The sequence below is a fragment of the Nerophis lumbriciformis genome, linkage group LG39, assembly GCF_033978685.3.
Source record: "Nerophis lumbriciformis linkage group LG39, RoL_Nlum_v2.1, whole genome shotgun sequence".
Lineage (NCBI taxonomy): Eukaryota > Metazoa > Chordata > Actinopteri > Syngnathiformes > Syngnathidae > Nerophis > Nerophis lumbriciformis.
This window is the reverse complement of record NC_084586.2, coordinates 14351395-14373997: the sequence shown is the minus strand read 5'-3', so window position 1 is coordinate 14373997 and position 22603 is coordinate 14351395. Positions and strand designations below refer to the sequence as shown.

The window sequence follows — 22603 nt, the reverse complement described above, 5'->3', positions numbered from 1 at the left end:
GAAAACCTTTGCTCAGTTAAACTTTCTTCAATGATTACACAAAAATGTGCGTAAGTCACATTAAAGGCTAAAGGCTAAATTATCTTCGCTGTTTATTGAAATTACTTCTATTAGGATCATTACGAATTCTTACTTGATTTGGATATTACAAAAACACAACTGCATATTTACGAAAAAAAAATTGTTCGGTAAAATTTTTTTTTAACGATTGCGCAAACATGTGCGTAACACACGTTGAAGGCTAAATTGTCTTTGCTGTTTACGAAATCACGTCTATTGGGTTAATTGAGGACTGATTTGGATGTTTACGAAAATACATCTGCATATTTACGAAAACCATTGTTCGGTTAAACTTTCTTGAACGATTACGCAAAAATGTGCGTTCAGGCACGTTGAAGGCTAAATTGTCTTTGCTGTTAACGAAATCACGTCTATTAGGATCATTACGAATTGTCACTTGATTTGGATGTTACGAAAACGCAACTGCATATTTACGAAAACCTTTGTTCAGTTAAACTTTCTTCAATGATTACGCAAAAATGTGCGTAAGTCCATCCATCCATCCATTTTCTACCGCTTATTCCCTTTGGGGTCGCGGGGGGCGCTGGAGCCTATCTCAGCTACAATCGGGCGGAAGGCGGGGTACACCCTGGACAAGTCGCCACCTCATCGCAGGGTGCGTAAGTCACATTAAAGGCTAAAGGCTAAATTCTCTTCGCTGTTTATTGAAATGACTTCTATTAGGATCATTACGAATTCTTACTTGATTTGGATATTACGAAAACACAACTGCATATTTACGGGAAAAATTGTTCAGTAAAAAAATTCTTCAACGATTACGCAAACTTGTGCGTAACACGTTGAATGCTAAATTGTCTTTGCTGTTTAAGAAATCACGTCTATTGGGTTAATTGTGGACTGATTTGGATGTTTACGAAAATACATCTGCATATTTACGAAAACCATTGTTCGGTTAAACTTTCTTCAACGAATATGCAAACATGTGCGTAAGTCACATTTAAGGCTAAATTGTCTTCGCTGTTTAATGAAATCATGTCTATCAGGACTACATTAAGGACTATAACGTCATTTGGATGTTTATGAAAATATATCTGCATATTTAGGGTAAAAATTGTTCGGTTAAACTTTCTCCAACGATTACGCAAACATGTGCGTTCAGGCACGTTGAAGGCACGTTGAAGGCTAAATTGTCTTTGCTGTTAACGAAATCACGTCTATTAGGATCATTACGAATTCTTACTTGATTTGGATGTTATGAAAACACAACTGTATATTTACGAAAAAAATTGTTCGGTTAAACTTTCTTCAAGGAATATGTAAACATGTGCGTGAGTCACATTAAAGGCTAAAGGCTAAATTGTCTTCGCTGTTTATTGAAATGACTTCTATTAGGATCATTACAAATTCTTACTTGATTTGGATATTACGAAAACACAACTGCATATTTACGGGAAAAATTGTTCAGTAAAAAAATTCTTCAACGATTACGCAAACTTGTGCGTAACACACGTTGAAGGCTAAATTGTCTTTGCTGTTTACGAAATCACGTCTATTGGGTTAATTGAGGACTGATTTGGATGTTTACGAAAATACATCTGCATATTTACAAAAACCATTGTTCGGTTAAACTTTCTTCAACGAATATGCAAACGTGCGTAAGTCACATTTAAGGCTAAATTGTCTTTGCTGTTTAATGAAATCATGTCTATCAGGACTACATTAAGGACTATATTTGGATGTTTACAAAAATATATCTGCATATTTAGGGTAAAAATTGTTCGGTTAAACTTTCTTCAACGATTACGCAAACGTGCGTTCAGGCACGTTGAAGGCTAAATTGTCTTTGCTGTTAACGAAATCACGTCTATTAGGATCATTACGAATTCTTACTAGATTTTGATGTTATGAAAACACAACTGTATATTTACGAAAAAAATTGTTTGGTTAACCTTTCTTCAAGGAATATGTAAACATGTGCATGAGTCACATTAAAGGCTAAAGGCTAAATTCTCTTCGCTGTTTATTGAAATGACTTCTATTAGGATCATTACGAATTCTTACTTGATTTGGATATTACAAAAACACAACTGCATATTTACGAAAAAAATTGTTCGGTAAAAAAATTCTTTAACAATTACGCAAACATGTGCGTAACACACGTTGAAGGTTAAATTGTCTTTGCTGTTTACGAAATCACGTCTAATGGGTTAATTGAGGACTGATTTGGATGTTTACGAAAATACATCTGCATATTTACGAAAACCATTGTTCGGTTAAACTTTCTTCAGTGATTACGCAAAAATGTGCGTAAGTCACATTAAAGGCTAAAGGCTAAATTCTCTTCGCTGTTTATTGAAATGACTTCTATTAGGATCATTACGAATTCTTACTTGATTTGGATATTACGAAAACTGCATATTTACGGAAAAAATTGTTCGGTAAAAAAATTCTTCAACGATTACGCAAACTTGTGCGTAACACGTTGAAGGCTAAATTGTCTTTGCTGTTTACGAAATCACGTCTACTGGGTTAATTGAGGACTGATTTGGATGTTTACGAAAATACATGTGCATATTGACGAAAACCATTGTTCGGTTAAACTTTCTTGAACGATTACGCAAAAATGTGCGTTCAGGCACGTTGAAGGCTAAATTGTCTTTGCTGTTAACGAAATCACGTCTATTAGGATCATTACAAATTCTCACTTGATTTGGATGTTACGAAAATGCAACTGCATATTTACGAAAACCATTGTTCAGTTAAACTTTCTTCAATGATTACGCAAAAATGTGCGTAAGTCACATTAAAGGCTAAAGGCTAAATTATCTTCGCTGTTTATTGAAATGACTTCTATTAGGATCATTACGAATTCTTACTTGATTTGGATATTACGAAAACACAACTGCATATTTACGGAAAAAATTGTTTGGTAAAAAAATTCTTCAACGATTACGCAAACTTGTGCGTAACACACGTTGAAGGCTAAAATAGTCTTTTCTGTTTACAAAATCACGTCTATTAGGTTAATTGAGGACTGATTTGGATGTTTACGAAAATACATCTGCATATTTACGAAAACCATTGTTCGGTTAAACTTTCTTCAACGAATATGCAAACATGTGCGTGAGTCACATTTAAGGCTAAATTGTCTTCGCTGTTTAATGAAATCATGTCTATCAGTACTACATTAAGGACTATAACGTCATTTGGATGTTTACGAAAATATATCTGCATATTTAGGGAAAAAATTGTTCGGTTAAACTTTCTTCAACGATTACGCAAACATGTGCGTTCAGGCACGTTGAAGGCTAAATTGTCTTTGCTGTTAACGAAATCACGTCTATTAGGATCATTATGAATTCTTACTAGATTTTGATGTTATGAAAACACAACTGTATATTTACGAAAAAAATTGTTTGATTAAACTTTCTTCAACGAATATGTAAACATGTGCATGAGTCACATTAAAGGCTAAAGGCTAAATTGTCTTCGCTGTTTATTGAAATGACTTCTATTAGGATCATTACGAATTCTTACTTGATTTGGATATTACGAAAACACAACTGCATATTTACGAAAAAAATTGTTCGGTAAAAAAAATTCTTCAACGATTACGCAAACATGTGCGTAAGACACGTTGAAGGCTAAATTGTCTTTTCTGTTTACGAAATCACATCTATTAGGTTAATTGAGGACTGATTTTGATGTTTACGAAAACACAACTGCATACGTACGAAAACCATTGTTCGGTTAAACTTTCTTCAACGAAGTCACATTAAAGGCTAAATTGTCTTCGCTGTTTAATGAAATCATGTCTATCAGGACTACATTAAGGACTATAACGTCATTTGGATGTTTACGAAAATACATCTGCATATTTACGGAAAAAATTGTTCGGTTAAACTTTCTCGAACGATTACGCAAAACATGTGCGTTCAGGCACGTTGAAGGCTAAATTGTCTTTACTGTTAACGAAATCACGTCTATTAGGATCATTACGAATTCTTACTTGATTTGGATGTTACGAAAACACATCGGCATATTTACAAAAAAAATTGTTCCGTAAAAAAACATTAAAACGATTACGCAAACATGACAACATAAGGCAGGTTGAAGGCTAAATTGTCGTTGCTGTTTACGAAATCACGTCTATTAGGGTGATTGAGGACTGATTTGGATGTTTACGAAAACACATCTGCATATTTACGAAAACCATAGTTCAGTAAAACTTTCTTCAACGATTACGCAAAAATGTGCGTAAGTCACATTAAAGGCTAAATTGTCTTCGCTGTTAACGAAATCACGTCTGTTAGGATCATTACGAATTTTCACTTGATTTGGATATTACAAAAACACAACTGCATATTTACGGAAAAAATTGTTCGGTAAAATAATTCTTCAAAGATTACGCAAACATGTGCGTAAGACACGTTGAAGGCTAAATTGTCTTTGCTGTTTACGAAATCACGTCTATTGGGTTAATTGAGGACTGATTTGGATGTTTACGAAAATACATCTGCATATTTACGAAAACCATTGTTCGGTTAAACTTTCTTCAACGAATATGCAAACATGTGCGTAAGTCACATTTAAAAGCTAAATTGTCTTCGCTGTTTAATGAAATCAGGACTACATTAAGGACTACAACTTATTTTGGATGTTTACGAAAATACATCTGCATATTTACGAAAAAAATTGTTCGGTTAAACATTCTTCAACGATTACGCAAACATGTGCGTTCAGGCACGTTGAAGGCTAAATTGTCTTTGCTGTTAACAAAATCACATTTATTAGGATCATTTCGAATTTTTACTTGATTTGGATGTTACAAAAACACAACTGCATATTTACGAAAAAAATTGTTCGGTAAAACAAATTCTTCAACGATTACGCAAACATGTGCGTAAGACATGTTGAAGGCTAAATTGTCTTTGCTGTTTACGAAATCACGTCTGATTTGAATGTTTACGAAAATACATCTGCATATTTACGAAAACCATTGTTCGGTTAAACTTTCTTCAACTAATACGCAAACGTGTGCGTAAGTCACATTAAAGGCTAAATTGTCTTCGCTGTTTAATGAAATCATGTCCATCAGGACTACATTAAGGACTATAACGTCATTTGGATGTTTACAAAAATACATCTGCATATTTACGGAAAAAATTGTTTGTTTAAACTTTCTCGAACGATTACGCAAAACATGTGCGTTCAGGCACGTTGAAGGCTAAATTGTCTTTACTGTTAACGAAATCACGTCTATTAGGATCATTACGAATTCTTACTTGATTTGGGTGTTACGAAAACACAACTGCATATTTACGGAAAAAATTGTTCGGTTAAACTTTCTTCAAGGAATATGTAAACATGTGCGTGAGTCACATTAAAGGCTAAAGGCTAAATTGTTTTCGCTGTTTATTGAAATTACTTCTATTATGATCATTACAAATTCTTACTTGATTTGGATGTTACGTAAACACAACTGCATATTTACGGAAAAAATAGTTCGGTTAAACTTTCTTCAACGAATATGCAAACATGTGCTTAAGTCACGTTAAAGGCTAAAGGCCAAATTCGTTGTTAATGAAATCATGTCTATTAGGATCATTAAGGACTATAACTTCATGTGGATGTTTACGAAAATACATCTGCATATTTACAAAAAAATTGTTCGCTTAAACTTTCTTCAACGATTACGCAAACGTGCATAAGGCACAGTGAAGACAAATTTGTCTATTAGGACCATTAAAGACTTTTACTTAATTTGGATGTTTACAACAACAAACCTGCATATTTACGGAAAACATTGCTAGGTTAAACTTACTTTCACGATTACGTAAACATGTGCATAAGGCAAACGTTAGATGCCCAAAGATTCACACCCCTAAAATATACTCTGTGCTCATCGAATATTAAACGATTAGGCTAAGTTTTTCTGAATAAGGTTTATTCGCTATTTACGAAAAATGCTACATGATATGTGTTAGCACAAAAACATTCACTGAAGACACCCCAGGAATCGGAATCTGATGGAATCGTTAGATGCCCAAATATTCACACCTCTAAAATATACTCTGTGCTCATCGAATATTAAACGATTAGGCTAAGTTTTTCCTGAATAAGTTTTATTCGCTATTTACTAAAAATGCTACATGATATGTGTTAGCACAAAAACGGTAACTGAAAACACCTCAGGAATCGGAATTGGACGGAATCGTTAGATGCCCAAAGATTCACACCTCTAAAATATACTCTGTGTTCATCGAATATTAAACGATTAGGCTAAGTTTCTTTGAATAAGGTTTATTCGCTTTTTACGAAAAATGCTGCATGATATGTGTTAGCACAAAAACGTTCACTGAAAACACCCCAGGAATCGAAATTGGAATTGGAACCTGATCGAATCCTTAGATGCCCAAAGATTCACACCTCTAAAATATACTCTGTGTTTATTGAATATTAAACGATTAGGCTAAGTTTCTTTGAATAAGGTTCATTTGCTTTTTTTTTTACGAAAAATGCTACATGATATGTGTTCGCACAAAAACGTTCACTGAAGACATCCCAGGAATCGGAATCGGATCGAATCGTTAGATGCCCAAAGATTCACACCTCTAAAATGTACTCTGTGTTCATCAAATATTAAACGATTAGGCTAAGTTTATTTGAATAAGGTTTATTCGCTGTTTACAAAAAATGCTAAATGTGTTAGCACAAAAACGGTAACTGAAGACACCCCAGGAATCGGAATCGGATCGAATCCTTAGATGCCCAAAGATTCACACCTCTAAAATGTACTCTGTGTTCATCGAATATTAAACGATTAGGCTAAGTTTATTTGAATAAGGTTTATTCGCTGTTTACGAAAAATGCTACATGATATGTATTAGCACAAAAACGTTCACTGAAGACACCCCAGGAATCGTAATCGGATCAAAACGTTAGATGCCCAAAGATTCACACCCCTAAAATATACTCTGTGTTTATCGGATATTAAACGATTAGGCTAAATTTCTTTGAATAAGGTTCATTTGCTTCTTTTTTTTTTACGAAAAATGCTACATGATATGTGTTCGCACAAAAACGTTCACTGAAGACATCCCAGGAATCGGAATCGGAATCGGATCGAATCGTTAGATGCCCAAAGATTCACACCTCTAAAATGTACTCTGTATTCATTGAATATTAAATGATTAGGCTAACTTTATTTGAATAAGGTTTATTCGCTGTTTACACAAAATGCTACATGATATGCGTTAGCACAAAAACGTTCACTGAAAACACCCAAGGAATCGGAATTGGATCGAATTGTTAGATGCCCAAAGATTCACACCCCTAAAATGTACTCTGTGTTCATCGAATATTAAATGATTAGGCTAAGTTTATTTAAATAAGGTTTATTCGCTGTTTACGAAAAATGCTACATGATATGTATTAGCACAAAAACGTTCACTGAAGACACCCCAGGAATTGTAATCGGATCAAAACGTTAGATGCCCAAAGATTCACACCCCTAAAATATACTCTGTTTTCATCGGATATTAAACGATTCGGCTAAGTTTCTTTGAATAAGGTTAATTCGCTTTTTTACGAAAAATGCTACATGATATGTATTAGCACAAAAACGTTCACTGAAGACACCCCAGGAATCATAATCGGATCGAATCGTTAGATGCCCAAAGATTCACACCTCTAAAATGTACTCTGTGTTCATCAAATATTAAACGATTAGGCTAAGTTTATTTGAATAAGGTTTATTCGCTTTTTACAAAAAATGCTACATGATATGTGTTAGCACAAAAACGTTCACTGAAGACACCCCTGCAATCGGAATCGGAATCGGAATCGGAACCGGATCGAATCCTTAGATGCCCAAAGATTCACACCCCTAAAATGTACTCTGTGTTCATCGAATATTAAATGATTAGGCTAACTTTATTTGAATAAGGTTTATTCGCTGTTTACACAAAATGCTACATGATATGCGTTAGCACAAAAACGTTCACTGAAAACACCCCTGAAATCGGAATCGGATCGAAACGTTAGATGCGCAAAGATTCACACCCCTAAAATATACTCTGTGTTCATCGGATATTAAACGATTAGGCTAAGTTTCTTTGAATAAGGTTAATTCGCTGTTTACACAAAATGCTACATGATATGCGTTAGCACAAAAACGTTCACTGAAAACACCCCTGAAATCGGAATTGGATCGAATCGTTAGATGCCCAAAGATTCACACCCCTAAAATGTACTCTGTGTTCATCGAATATTAAATGATTAGGCTAAGTTTATTTAAATAAGGTTTATTTGCTGTTTACGAAAAATGCTAAATGTGTTAGCACAAAAATGGTAACTGAAGACATCTCAGGAATCGTAATCGGATCGAAACGTTAGATGCCCAAAGATTCACACCTCTAAAATATACTCTGTGTTCATCGGATATTAAACGATTAGGCTAAGTTTCTTTGAATAAGGTTTATTCGCTGTTCACAAAAAATGCTACATGTTGTTAGCACAAAAACGTTCACCGAAGACGTAAACGTACGCAAGGTTTATTAGAGAAAATGTGTAATGTCACCAAAGACCCTTAATTTTCTTTCGGGTTTTTAGTTGCAGACTGCAGGTTGCCTTTGCTGTTTGTTTGTTCCTCAGCTCTAATTTGTGTGTCAACTGTGTGAGGAAAAAGGTCACAATTCTAAAATGTGACATAGCAAGAAGGCGACATGTGACATTTGGCCCCCGGTCAGGCAGCGGACCTCCACTGCGACTGGTCGGAGGCGAGGAAGACTTCGAGGGTCGCGTGGAGGTCTTCCACAGCGGGAGGTGGGGCTCGGTGTGCGACGACCAATGGGACGACAGAGACGCGGAGGTGGTGTGCAGACAGCTGGGCTACAGGTAGACACCACACGCGCTAATATTCTCCAAAGGTAACGAAGCCAAAATAGAATGAAATGTGTGTGTGTGTGTTGCAGTGGTGTGGCCAAGGCCTGGTCGTGGGCCCACTTTGGTCAGGGTGCTGGTGCCATCATGCTGGACGCTGTGCGCTGCACAGGAAATGAGCTGTTCCTGGATCAGTGTCCCCACGGCGACTGGGAGCAGCACAACTGTGACCACATGGAGGACGCCGGCGTCTCTTGCAGCCCATACACAGGCACAGCACACACACACACACACACACACACACACACACACACACACACACACACACACACACACACACACACACACACACACACACACACACACACACTTCTTGTATTTGTTACCTTCTTGAGACCTGATAAAAATGCCTACCTCTTTAGGACCAGCCTTTCTAGATATATAAAGATGTGTATTTACAACATTAATAATATATACATACTATGCACATATAAAAAAAATAATTTTAAGAGAAAAAATTGCAATATTACAGAAACAGAAAGAATATGAGAAATTGTTCCCAATTTTATAAGAAAAAAGTCGACACATTGTGAGAAAAAGACTGATTTTAGTTATTTTTAATTTATTTTTATTTTTTGTTTGTAATTGTTTTTAATCTTCATTATTTACTTCGTTATTATAGTATGTCTCTATATACATATTTTTTTTAAAAATTTTTAATTAATTTTGACCAGAGGGGGCGCATTTCAATTTCTTACACACACTTGTTATTTCATATGTTGACCAGAGGAGGAGCACTTTTAAAACTGAATTTTAAAAATCTCTCCTTTTTGGGACCATATTATAAAAGTTGTAATTTTACTCAACACAAGTCAAAATGTTACAAGAAAAACTGAACATGTGTGCGATATCATGATAAAAGTTGGAATTTTACTCAATAACAGTCGCAATTTTACAAGAAAAGCTTAGAATTTTGGCAATTTTACGAAAACAGTCGGACTTTTACTCGACAAAAATCACAATTTTATAAGAAAACTGTAAAATGTTGGCAATATTATAATAATAATCGAGATTTCACTCGGCAAAATTATGACAAAAGTCATAATTTTACTCAAAGAATTTCACTATTTTACAAGAACAACAAAAAAATTGGAAACATTGGGATACAAGTCAGAAATTTAAAATTAAAAAGTGATAATTTTACATGAAAAAGTATTAATTTTAAGAGAAAATATTACAAACACACACACACACACGCACACACACACACACACACACACACACACACACACACACACACACACACACACACACACACACACACACACACACATTCTTGTATTTGTTACCTTCTTGAGACCTGAGAAAAATGCCTACCTCTTTAGGACCAGCCTTTGAAAAATGAGTTGGAATTTCACAAGAAAAAGGTCACAATTTCATAAGAAAAAAGTAGAATTTTGGCAGTATTATAATAAAAGTCGTAATTTTATTCAACGCAAGTCAAAATGTTACAAGAAAAACGGAACATTTGTGCAATATTACGATAAAAGTTGGAATTTTACTCGATAACAGTCACAATTTTGCAAAAAAACTGTAAAATGTTGGCAAAATTATAAAAATAATCGAAATTCCACTCGGCAAAATTATGACTAAAAGTCATCATTTTACTCAATTTTTTTTTACTATTTTACAAGACCAACAGAAAAATTGGCAATATGGTGATAAAAGTCAGAATTTTGTCACCATTTTGCATTAAAAAGTGATAATTTTACATGAAAAAAAAAAAAAAATTAAGAGAAAAAATTGCAATATTACAGAAACAGAAAGAATATGAGAAATTGTTCCCAATTTTATAAGAAAAAAGTCGACACATTGTGAGAAAAAGACTGATTTTATTTATTTTTTATTTATTTTTATTTTTTGTTTGTAATTGTTTTTTAATTTTCATTATTTACTTCAAGTTATTACAGTATGTCTCTATATACAAATATATATATTTTTTAAATGAATTTTGGCCAGAGGGGGCGCATTTCAATTTCTTACACACACTTGTTATTTCATATGTTGACCAGAGGGGGAGTACTTTTAAAACTGAATTTTAAAAATCTCTCCTTTTTGGGACCACCCTAATTTTGATAGATTTCACCACCAGGGGTGCAAATGAGACATTCTCTATTAGATGCAATGGTTTTCTGTATTGGGACCATGATTTATGTCATCACTTGTTCACACCTCCTCAAATGGAAGCTACTTTTCCTTGTTGATGTCTCAAGAAGGGCAAAAATACAAGAAAACACACACACACACACACACACACACACACACACACACACACACACACACACACACACACACACACACACACACACACACACACATTCTTGTATTTGTTACCTTCTTGAGACCTGAGAAAAATGCCTACCTCTTTAGGACCAGCCTTTCTAGATATATAAAGATGTGTATTTACAACATTAATAATATATACATACTATGCAAATATAAAAAAGCTTGTTGTGAAAAATGAGTTGGAATTTCACAAAAAAAGGTCACAATTTCACAAGAAAAACGTAGAATTTTGGCAGTATTATAATAAAAGTCGTAATTTTACTCAACGCAAGTCAAAAATTTTACAAGAAAAACGGAACATTTGTGCAATATTATGATAAAAGTTGGAATTTTACTCAATAACAGTCGCAATTTTACAAGAAAAGCTTAACATTTTGGCAATTTTATGGAAAGAGTCGTAATTGTACTCGACAAAAGTCACAATTTTATAAGAAAACTGTAAAATTTTGGCAATATTATAATAATAATAATGGAATTTCACTTGGCAAAATTATGACTAAAAGTCATAATTTTACTCAAAAAATGTCACTATTTTACAAGAACAAGAAAAAAATGTCAATATTGGGATACAAGTCAGAATTCTATATGACAAATGTCACCATTTTGCATTAAAAAGTAATAATTTTGAGAATAAATATTGCAATATTACAGAAACAGAAAGAATATGAGAATTTGTTCCAAATTTTATAAGAAAAAAGTCGACACATTGTGAGAAAAGACTGCTTTTAGTTAATTATTTAAAAAACCTTTTTTTGTTTGTAATTGGTTTTTAATATTCATTATTTACTTCAAGTTATTACAGTATGTCTCTATATACATATTTATTTATTTTTTTTAAATGCATTTTGGCCAAAGGGGGTGTATTTCAATTTCTTACACACACTTGTTATTTCATATGTTGACCAGAGGAGGAGCACTTTTAAAACCGAATTTTAAAAATCCCTCCTTTTTGGGACCACCCTAATTTTGATAGATTTCACCACCAGGGGTGCAAATGAGACATTCTCTATTAGATGCAATGGTTTTCCGTATTGGGACCATGATTTATGTCATCACTTGTTCACACCTCCTCATATGGAAGCTACTTTTCCTTGTTGATGTCTCAAGAAGGGTAGAAATACAAGAACACACACACACGCACACAGTCTTATATGTGTTACCTTCTTGAGACCTCCGAATAAAGCTTACCTCATTAGGACCAGCCTTTCTAGATATATAAAGATGTGTATTTACAACATTAAAAATATCTACATACTATGCAAATATAAAAAAAGCTTGTTGTGAAAAATTAGTTGGAATTTCACAAGAAAAAGGTCACAGTTTCACAAGAAAAACTCTTTTTTTTGGCAAAATTTTGGCAGTAATATAACAAAAGTCGTAATTTTACTCAACGCAAGTCAACATTTTTACAAGAAAAACGGAACATTTGTGCAATATTATGATAAAAGTTGGAATTTTACTTAATAACAGTCGCAATTTTACAAGAAAAGCTTAGAATTTTGGCAATTTTATGAAAACAAAAGTGACAAAAGTCACAATTTTATAAGAAAACTGTAAAATTTTGGCAATATTATAATGGCGCGCGACCAAGCTTGAGGTTTTCCATCAAGCATGGAGTGATAGTTTAATATCGTATAAACGCATGCTTACCTTAGCTAAAGCTAAATATTACTCAAATCTCATCCGCCTCAACAAAAACGACCCTAAATTTTTGTTTAGTACAGTAGCATCGCTAACCCAACAAGGGACTCCTCCCAATAGCTCCACCCACTCGGCAGATGACTTTATGAATTTCTTTAATAAGAAAATTGAACTCATTAGAAAGGAGATTAAAGACAACGCATCCCAGCTACAACTGGGTTCTATGAACACAGATACAACTGTATCTACGACGGATACTGCAATACAAAATAGTCTCTCTCTTTTTGATGAAATAACATTAGAGGAACTATTACAGCGTGTAAGTGGGATAAAACAAACAACATGTTTACTTGACCCACTTCCTGGGAAACTTATCAAGGAGCTTTTTGTATTATTAGGTCCATCAGTGCTAAATATTATAAACTTATCACTTTCCTCTGGCACTGTTCCCCTAGCATTCAAGAAAGCGGTTATTCATCCTCTGCTCAAAAGACCTAACCTTGATCCTGACCTCATGGTAAACTACCGACCGGTGTCCCACCTTCCCTTTATTTCGAAAATCCTCGAAAAAATTGTCGCACAGCAGCTAAATGAACACTTAGTGTCTAACAATCTCTGTGAACCTTTTCAATCCGGTTTCAGGGCAAATCACTCTACGGAGACAGCCCTCGCAAAAATGACTAATGATCTACTGCTAACGATGGATTCTGATGCGTCATCTATGTTGCTGCTTCTTGATCTTAGCGCTGCTTTCGATACCGTCGATCATAACATTTTATTAGAGCGTATCAAAACACGTATTGGTATGACAGACTTAGCTTTGTCGTGGTTTAACTCTTATCTTACTGACAGGATGCAGTGCGTCTCCCATAATAATGTGACCTCGGACTATGTTAAGGTAACGTGCGGAGTTCCTCAGGGTTCGGTTCTTGGCCCAGCACTCTTTAGTATTTACATGCTGCCGCTAGGCGACATCATACGCAAATACGGTGTTAGCTTTCATTGTTATGCTGATGACACCCAACTCTACATGCCCCTAAAGCTGACCAACACGCCGGATTGTAGTCAGCTGGAGGCGTGTCTTAATGAAATTAAACAATGGATGTCCGCTAACTTCTTGCAACTCAACGCCAAGAAAACGGAAATGCTGATTATCGGTCCTGCTAAACACCGACATTTATTTAATAATACCACCTTAACATTTGACAACCAAACAATTACACAAGGCGAATCAGTAAAGAATCTGGGTATTATCTTCGACCCAACTCTCTCGTTTGAGTCACACATTAAGAGTGTTACTAAAACGGCCTTCTTTCATCTCCGTAATATCGCTAAAATTCGTTCTATTTTATCCACTAGCGACGCTGAGATCATTATTCATGCGTTCGTTACGTCTCGTCTCGACTACTGTAACGTATTATTTTCGGGTCTCCCTATGTCTAGCATTAAAAAATTACAGTTGGTACAAAATGCGGCTGCTAGACTTTTGACAAGAACAAGAAAGTTTGATCATATTACGCCTATACTGGCTCACCTGCACTGGCTTCCTGTGCACTTAAGATGTGACTTTAAGGTTTTACTACTTACGTATAAAATACTACACGGTCTAGCTCCGTCCTATCTTGTCGATTGCATTGTACCATATGTCCCGGCAAGAAATCTGCGTTCAAAGAACTCCGGCTTATTAGTGATTCCCAGAGCCCAAAAAAAGTCTGCGGGCTATAGAGCGTTTTCTATTCGGGCTCCAGTACTATGGAATGCCCTCCCGGTAACAATTAGAGATGCTACCTCAGTAGAAGCATTTAAGTCCCATCTTAAAACTCATTTGTATACTCTAGCCTTTAAATAGCCCCCCTGTTAGACCAGTTGATCTGCCGTTTCTTTTCTTTTCTCCTCTGCTCCCCTTTTCCTTGAGGGGGGGGGGGGGGGCACAGGTCCGGTGGCCATGGATGAAGTGCTGGCTGTCCAGAGTCGGGACCCGGGGTGGACCGCTCGCCTGTGCATCGGCTGGGAACATCTCTGCGCTGCTGACCCGTCTCCGCTCGGGATGGTGTCCTGCTGGCCCCACTATGGACTGGACTCTTACTATTATGTTGGATCCACTATGGACTGGACTCTCACAATATTATGTCAGACCCACTCGACATCCATTGCTTTCGGTCTCCCCTAGAGGGGGGGGGGTTACCCACATATGCGGTCCTCTCCAAGGTTTCTCATAGTCATTCACATCGACGTCCCACTGGGGTGAGTTTTTCCTTGCCCTTATGTGGGCTATACCGAGGATGTCGTTGTGGCTTGTGCAGCCCTTTGAGACACTTGTGATTTAGGGCTATATAAATAAAGATTGATTGATTGATTGATGATATAATAGTAATCAGAATTTTACTTGGCAAAATTATGACTAAAAGTCATAATTTTACACAAAAAAATGTCACTATCTTACAAGAACAAAAAAAAAGGCAATATTGGGATACAAGTCAGAATTATATATGACAAATGTCACCATTTTGCAATAAAAAGTAATAATTTTACATGAAAAAGTAAAATTTTTAAGAGAAAATATTTAAATATTACAGAAACAGAAATAATATGAGAATTTGTTCCAAATTTTATAATAAAAAAGTCGACACATTGTGATAAAAAGACTGCTTTTAGTTATTTATTTAATTTTTTTTGTTTGTAATTGGTTTTTAATCTTCATTATTTACTTCAAGTTATTATAGTATGTCTCTATATACATATTTATCTTAATTTTTTTAATGAATTTTGGCCAAAGGGGGCACATTTCAATTTCTTACACACACTTATTTCATATGTTGACCGAATTTGAAAAATCCCTCCTTTTTGGCACCACCCTCATTTTGATAGATTTCACCACCAGGGGTGCAAATGAGACATTCTCTATTAGATGCAATGGTTTTCCATATAGGGACCATGATTTATGTCATCACTTGTTCACACCTCCTCATATGGAAGCTACTTTTCCTTGTTGATGTCTCAAGAAGGGTAGAAATACAAGAACACACACACACACACACACACACACACACACACACACACACACACACACACACACACACACACACACTTACAATTTCTATTTATATCTTCCGCACATCAATAAATCATAAACAAGCAGAAACAGCTGCCTTGATGGAAGTAACTCCTGCAACACAATCCCACACATGGAATATGAGCCAGTAGACGGCCTCTGGAGAAGAATAACTCATAAAAGTATCTAAATCAGGATCTGGGGGCCATACTGCGGCCCCCAGATAATTTTTTAACGGTCTGCGGCACTTTCTAAAACACAGGTGTCAAACACAAGGCCCGCCACTTCATTTTATTTGGCCCTCAAAAGCCTGGAAATAATATGAATCAATAAAGTACTGTAACTTTTCTTACAAAATGTATTCTTTCTTTCTATTTTGGGAGAAAAAATATAAATGTACTCCATGTAATCGCTTATTATGTTCACTTAAATATTGTCTAATTATGCAAAAATATATTATCAAACATTCAAACCATTTTTTAAATAGAAATAAATACTAATAATAATGATTTCAAAGCAAGTTATCCATCAAAGTGTGCAATGTAAAAGTAGCAATAGATTTCATGGTAAAATTGTGAAATTTACTGTGTTTTTTACAGCATTTTTCTCTAAATGAAAAACAAAGTACTTTTTTTTACTGTAATAAACTGTGGTGTCCTTTTAGAATTTACAGTAATACACCGAACAATCTACAGTTGTTGTTTTGCAGTAAAAAAAAAAAAAACCAAACAAACTGGCAGCTCAGTTGCCAAAATGTGTACAGTAAAAAAAACTAATGTAAATTTTACAGTAAAATTCAGCAACTGAGCTGTCTTTTTTTTTTTTTTTTTTTTTTTTTACCATAAAAACAGCCGTACTGTTTTTCCATTTAAAGTAATATACACTACATTTTGAGGTGAAATTAATGCAACTTACCATATTTTTTTTACATTTTAGTTTAAAAAAAATCTACTAATAAAATGCATTAAGAAATTGTGTAATAATAGTATTCACTGTTTGAAACGGCTCTCTGGGGCCAAACATAACTGCCATGTGGCCCTCAGTGAAAACGACTTTGACACCTCTGTTCTAAAAATACCATCACAAAAAAAAAAAAAAAAAAAGCGGAATAAAAGCGCAAACAGGTGCATTGTAACGAGAAAATGTTGAAATGTTGACTAATAACACAATAAATGAAATAACTTGAATTGTTTCAATAATTATTGATCTATTCAATTACTTTACATCAAATATTACACTTTGAAATATGTTTTGGGGAAATTGTTGCATATTTTGCCATATAAAAACCAAGGTTTTCTATAAAAAAATTAAAAAAAAAAGAGCATAAAACAAGACAAAACATTTAAGTTAATAAGAAGTAAATTTAAAAAAATGTATGACTTATTCCTAACACTTTTATGAGTGGGGCCCTTTTGGATCCCAAAGACCTTTAGTGTATTTATTTTATCTAAAAAAGCCTGTCATTGTTAAAAAACAAACAAAAACAAACATCAAAATCAATGTTGTTATGAACTATTGACCTATTTTAAGTCTAATGTATTAAAAAAATACATTAATAATAATAAAACTCATGACACCAAAATAGAATAAAAAATGGATGTAGGGTAATAATAAATGTTTAAATGTACACATTAAATAAATATTTTGTTGATAAAAAACTATATACATTAAAATATATAAATATATTCCATTTAAAGTTAGATTTTTTTTGTTACGTTTTATACCCTTTTTGTCAGACAAAAGCTGTTTTTTATGGCAAAATCACAAAATATGCACATATGCAACATTTCAAAGTGGAATATTTGATGAGAAGTATGGAGATTTAAATAGGTCAATAATTCATAACAACATTGTTTTGATTCATTTTTTTTTTTTTTAACACGGACGGGTTTTTTTTAATTAAAAAAAATACACTAAAGGTCTTCGGGATCCAAAAGGGCCCCACTCATAAAAGTGTTAGGAATAAGTCATATATTTTTTTTGTATAAATTTACTTCTTATTAACTTACATTGTTTTGTTTTATGCTCTTTTTCAAAGAAAACCTTGGTTTTATGTGGCAAAATATGCAACATTTTCCCCAAAACATATTTCAAAGTGTAATATTTGATGTAAAGTAATTGAACAGATCAAAAATTATTGAAACAATTCAAGTTATTTCATTTATTGTGTTATTAAAGCCAATATTTCAACATTTTATTGTTACAATACACCTGTTTGCGCTTTTATTCCACTTTTTTGTGGAGTTTTTTTTTTAGATAGTATTTTTAGAACAGAGGTGTCAAAGTGGTTTTCACTGAGGGCCACATCGCAGTTCTGTTTGGCCCCAGAGGGCCGCGTCTAACAGTGAATACTATTAATATTTTTTTAATGCATTTTATTAGTAGATTTTTTTTTAACTAAATTGAAAAAAAATATGGTAAGTTGCAATAATTTCACCTCAAAATGTAGTGTATATTACTGTAAGTGGAAAAACAGTACTGCTAAAATACATTAATAATAATAAAACTCATGACACCAAAATAGAATTAAAAAAAATGTATGTAGTGTAATAATAAATGTTTAAATGTACACATTAAATAAATATTTTGTTGATAAAAAACTATATACATTAAAATATATAAATATATTATATATACATATACATATATATATATATATATATATATATATATATATATATATATATATAGCATATTATTTATTTTGCATATAAATATATACATACATTATATATAAATATATAGCATATTTTGTGATTTTGCCATAAAAAAACGGCTTTTCACTGACAAAAAGGGCATAAAACATAACAAAAAAAAAAATCTAACTTTATATGGAAGGATAGCATTAAACGTAAAAATAAAATATTAACATATAATTACACAGGATCTTTAACATTTACCGAGCGTACAAAAAAAGTTATCATTATATTGTTTTGGTTTTAAAATGTTAAAATAACAAAATGGCCCCTGCACGCTTTGACTTTTCAGTGTGCGGCCCTTTGTGGAAAAAGTTTAGACACCCCTGATCTGAATAATGACATAAAACAATAAAATAAAAATACATTCATAATAATAAAACTCATGACACCAAAATAGAATAAAAAAAAGGGATGTAGTGTAATAATAAAAGATAAATGGACACATTAAATAAATATTTTGTTGATAAAAAACTATATACATAAAAAAATGTGTATATATATATATATATATATATATATATATATATATATATATATATATATATATATATATATATATATATATATATATAAAACAATGTTGTTATGAATTATTGACCTATTTAAGTCTCCATACTACTCATTAAATATTTCACTTTGAAATTTGTGACAGGCAGAGGAAATATTGCATATTTTGTGATTTTGCTATAAAAAGAAAACGGGTTTTCACTGAGAAAAAGGGCATAAAAGAATAAAATAAAAATACATTAATAACAATAAAACTCATGACACCAAAATAGAAAAAAAATGGATGTAGTGTAATAATAATAATAAATGTTCAAATGGACACATTAAATACATATTTTTTTGATAAAAAACTATATACATAAAAAATAAAAATAAATAAATAAATATATATATATATATATATAATATATATATATATATATATATATATGTATATATATATATATATATATATATATATATATATATATATACCTGTATATATATATATATATATATATATATATATATATATATATATATATATATATATATATATATATATATATATATATATATATATATATATAGCAATGTTGTTATGAATTATTGACCTATTTAAGTCTCCATACTTCTCACTAAATATTTCACTTTGAAATTTCTGACGGGCAGAGGAAATATTGCATATTTTGTGATTTTGCCATAAAAAAAACGGGTTTTCAATGAGAAAAAGGGCATAAAACATATGGAAGGATAGCATTGAACGTGAAAATAAAATATTAACATATAATTACACAGGATTTTTAACATTTACCGAGCTTGAAGGGAGCCCCAAGCGTACAAAAAAAAACGATCAGTATTTTGTTTTGGTTTTAAAATGTAAAAAAATTAAAAAAAATTAAATTGAATTAAAAAAAAAGTTTTTTTAAATTAAAACATTTATATATATATATATATATATATATATATATATATATATATATATATATATATATATATATATATATATATATATATATATATATATATATATATATATTGTTTTGGTTTTAAAATGTAAAAATAACAAAATGGCCCCTGCATGCTGTGACTTTTCAGTGTGCGGCCCTTGGTGGAAAAAGTTTAGACACCCCTGATCTGAATATTAATAATAATACAACTCATAACACCAAAATAGAATCAAAAAAGGATGTAGTGTAATAATAAATGGATGTCATGTTTTCAGACGGCGTGGTGCGCCTGGTAGGTGGAGACAGTCCCTGGGAAGGCAGAGTGGAGGTGCTCCACAGCGGGGACTGGGGGACCGTGTGTGATGATATATATATATATATATCATATTTTGCATATAAATATATACATACATTATATATAAATATATAGCATATTTTGTGATTTTGCCATAAAAAAACGGGTTTTCACTGACAAAAAGGGCATAAAACATAACCAAAAAAAGAATCTAACTTTATATCGAAGGATAGCATTAAACGTAAAAATAAAATATTAACATATAGGGACGGCGTGGCGCAGTGGAGGAGTGGCCGTGCGCGACCCGAGGGTCCCTGGTTCAATCCCCACCTAGTACCAACCTCGTCATGTCCGTTGTGTCCTGAGCAAGACACTTCACCCTTGCTCCTGATGGGTGCTGGTTAGCGCCTTGCATGGCAGCTCCCTCCATCAGTGTGTGAATGTGTGTGTGAATGGGTAAATGTGGAAGTAGTGTCAAAGCGCTTTGAGTACCTTGAAGGTAGAAAAGCACTATACAAGTACAACCCATTTATCATTTAATTACACAGGATCTTTAACATTTACCGAGCTTGAAGGGAGCCCCAAGCGTACAAAAAAAGTTATCAGTATATTGTTTTGGTTTTAAAATGTTAAAATAACAAAATGGCCCCTGCACGCTTTGACTTTTCAGTGTGCGGCCCTCAGTGGAAAAAGTTTAATGTTTAAATGGACACATTAGATAAATATTTTGTTGATAAAAAACTATATACATACATTTTTGTTTTAATATATATATATATATATATATATATATATATATATATATATATATATATTTTTTTTTTATTTTATTTTATTTTTTTTTTTTAATGAATTATTGACCTATTTAAGTCTCCATACTTCTCATTAAATATTTACTTATAAATATGTGACGGGAAGAGGAAATATTGCATATTTTGTGATTTTGCTATAAAAAACGAGTTTTCACTGAGAAAAAGGGCATAAAAGAATAAAATAAAAATACATTAATAACAATAAAACTCATGACACCAAAATAGAATTAAAAAATGGATGTAGTGTAATAATAATAATAAATGTTTAAATGGACACATAAAATAAATATTTTGTTGATAAAAAACTATATACATTTAAAAAAAAAAAAAAAAAAAAAAATATATATATATATATATATATATATATATATATATATATATATATATATATATATATAACAATGTTGTTATGAATTATTGACCTATTTAAGTCTCCATACTTCTCATTAAATATTTCACTTTGAAATTTCTGAAGGGCAGAGGAAATATTGCATATTTTGTGATTTTGCCATAAAAAAAACGGGTTTTCAATGAGAAAAAGGGCATAAAACATATGGAAGGATAGCATTGAACGTGAAAATAAAATATTAACATACAATTACACAGGATTTTTAACATTTACCGAGCTTGAAGGGAGCCCCAAGCGTACAAAAAAAAGATCAGTATTTTGTTTTGGTTTTAAAATGTAAAAAAAATGTAAAAAATTAAATTAAATTAAAAAAATTAAAATTAAAAAATTACATATATATATATTGTTTTGGTTTTAAAATGTAAAAATAACAAAATGGCCCCTGCATGCTGTGACTTTTCAGTGTGCGGCCCTTGGTGGAAAAAGTTTAGACACCCCTGATCTGAATATTAATAATAATACAACTCATAACACCAATATAGAATCAAAAAAGGATGTAGTGTAATAATAAATGGATGTCATGTTTTCAGACGGCGTGGTGCGCCTGGTAGGTGGAGACAGTCCCTGGGAAGGCAGAGTGGAGGTGCTCCACAGCGGGGACTGGGGGACCGTGTGTGATGACCACTGGACCCAGCAGCATGCCCAGGTGGTGTGTGGACAGCTGGGCTACAGGTATGCAGGAGATGCAGGACCATAGACCCAGGCGCATTAAGAAAAGGAGAAACAAGGGACTTTACCTCCTCCCTCAGGGGTCATGCAGAGGTGGTGTCAGGCGGGACGTTCGGCGAAGGTGCGGGTCTGATCCTGCTGGATGACGTCCACTGCGACGGCTCGGAGACCTCCCTGCTGGACTGCCGCCACGGCATCTGGGGTCGCACCGACTGCTCCCATGGCGAGGACGTGGGCGTGCGCTGCAGAGGACGCAGCAGCACGGAGACCAACGAGGTTCCCGCCATCGCTCTTTCTACAGGTGAGGAGGCCAAGAGCTCACCATCAGTGACATACACTT

The 22603-nt window shown here is 33.2% G+C and overlaps 1 protein-coding gene across 1 annotated transcript in view; it reads left to right on the top strand.

Annotated features, from left to right (window-relative positions):
* Window positions 1-22603, top strand: part of LOC133577900 (neurotrypsin) — a 63120-nt gene that overhangs the window by 25712 nt on the left and 14805 nt on the right. The window contains exons 5-8 of the mRNA XM_061932017.1: window positions 8772-8919; window positions 8997-9175; window positions 22125-22266; window positions 22344-22564. Of these exons, the coding sequence (XP_061788001.1) occupies window positions 8772-8919; window positions 8997-9175; window positions 22125-22266; window positions 22344-22564 (690 nt within the window). The remainder of the gene's footprint in view (window positions 1-8771; window positions 8920-8996; window positions 9176-22124; window positions 22267-22343; window positions 22565-22603) is intronic.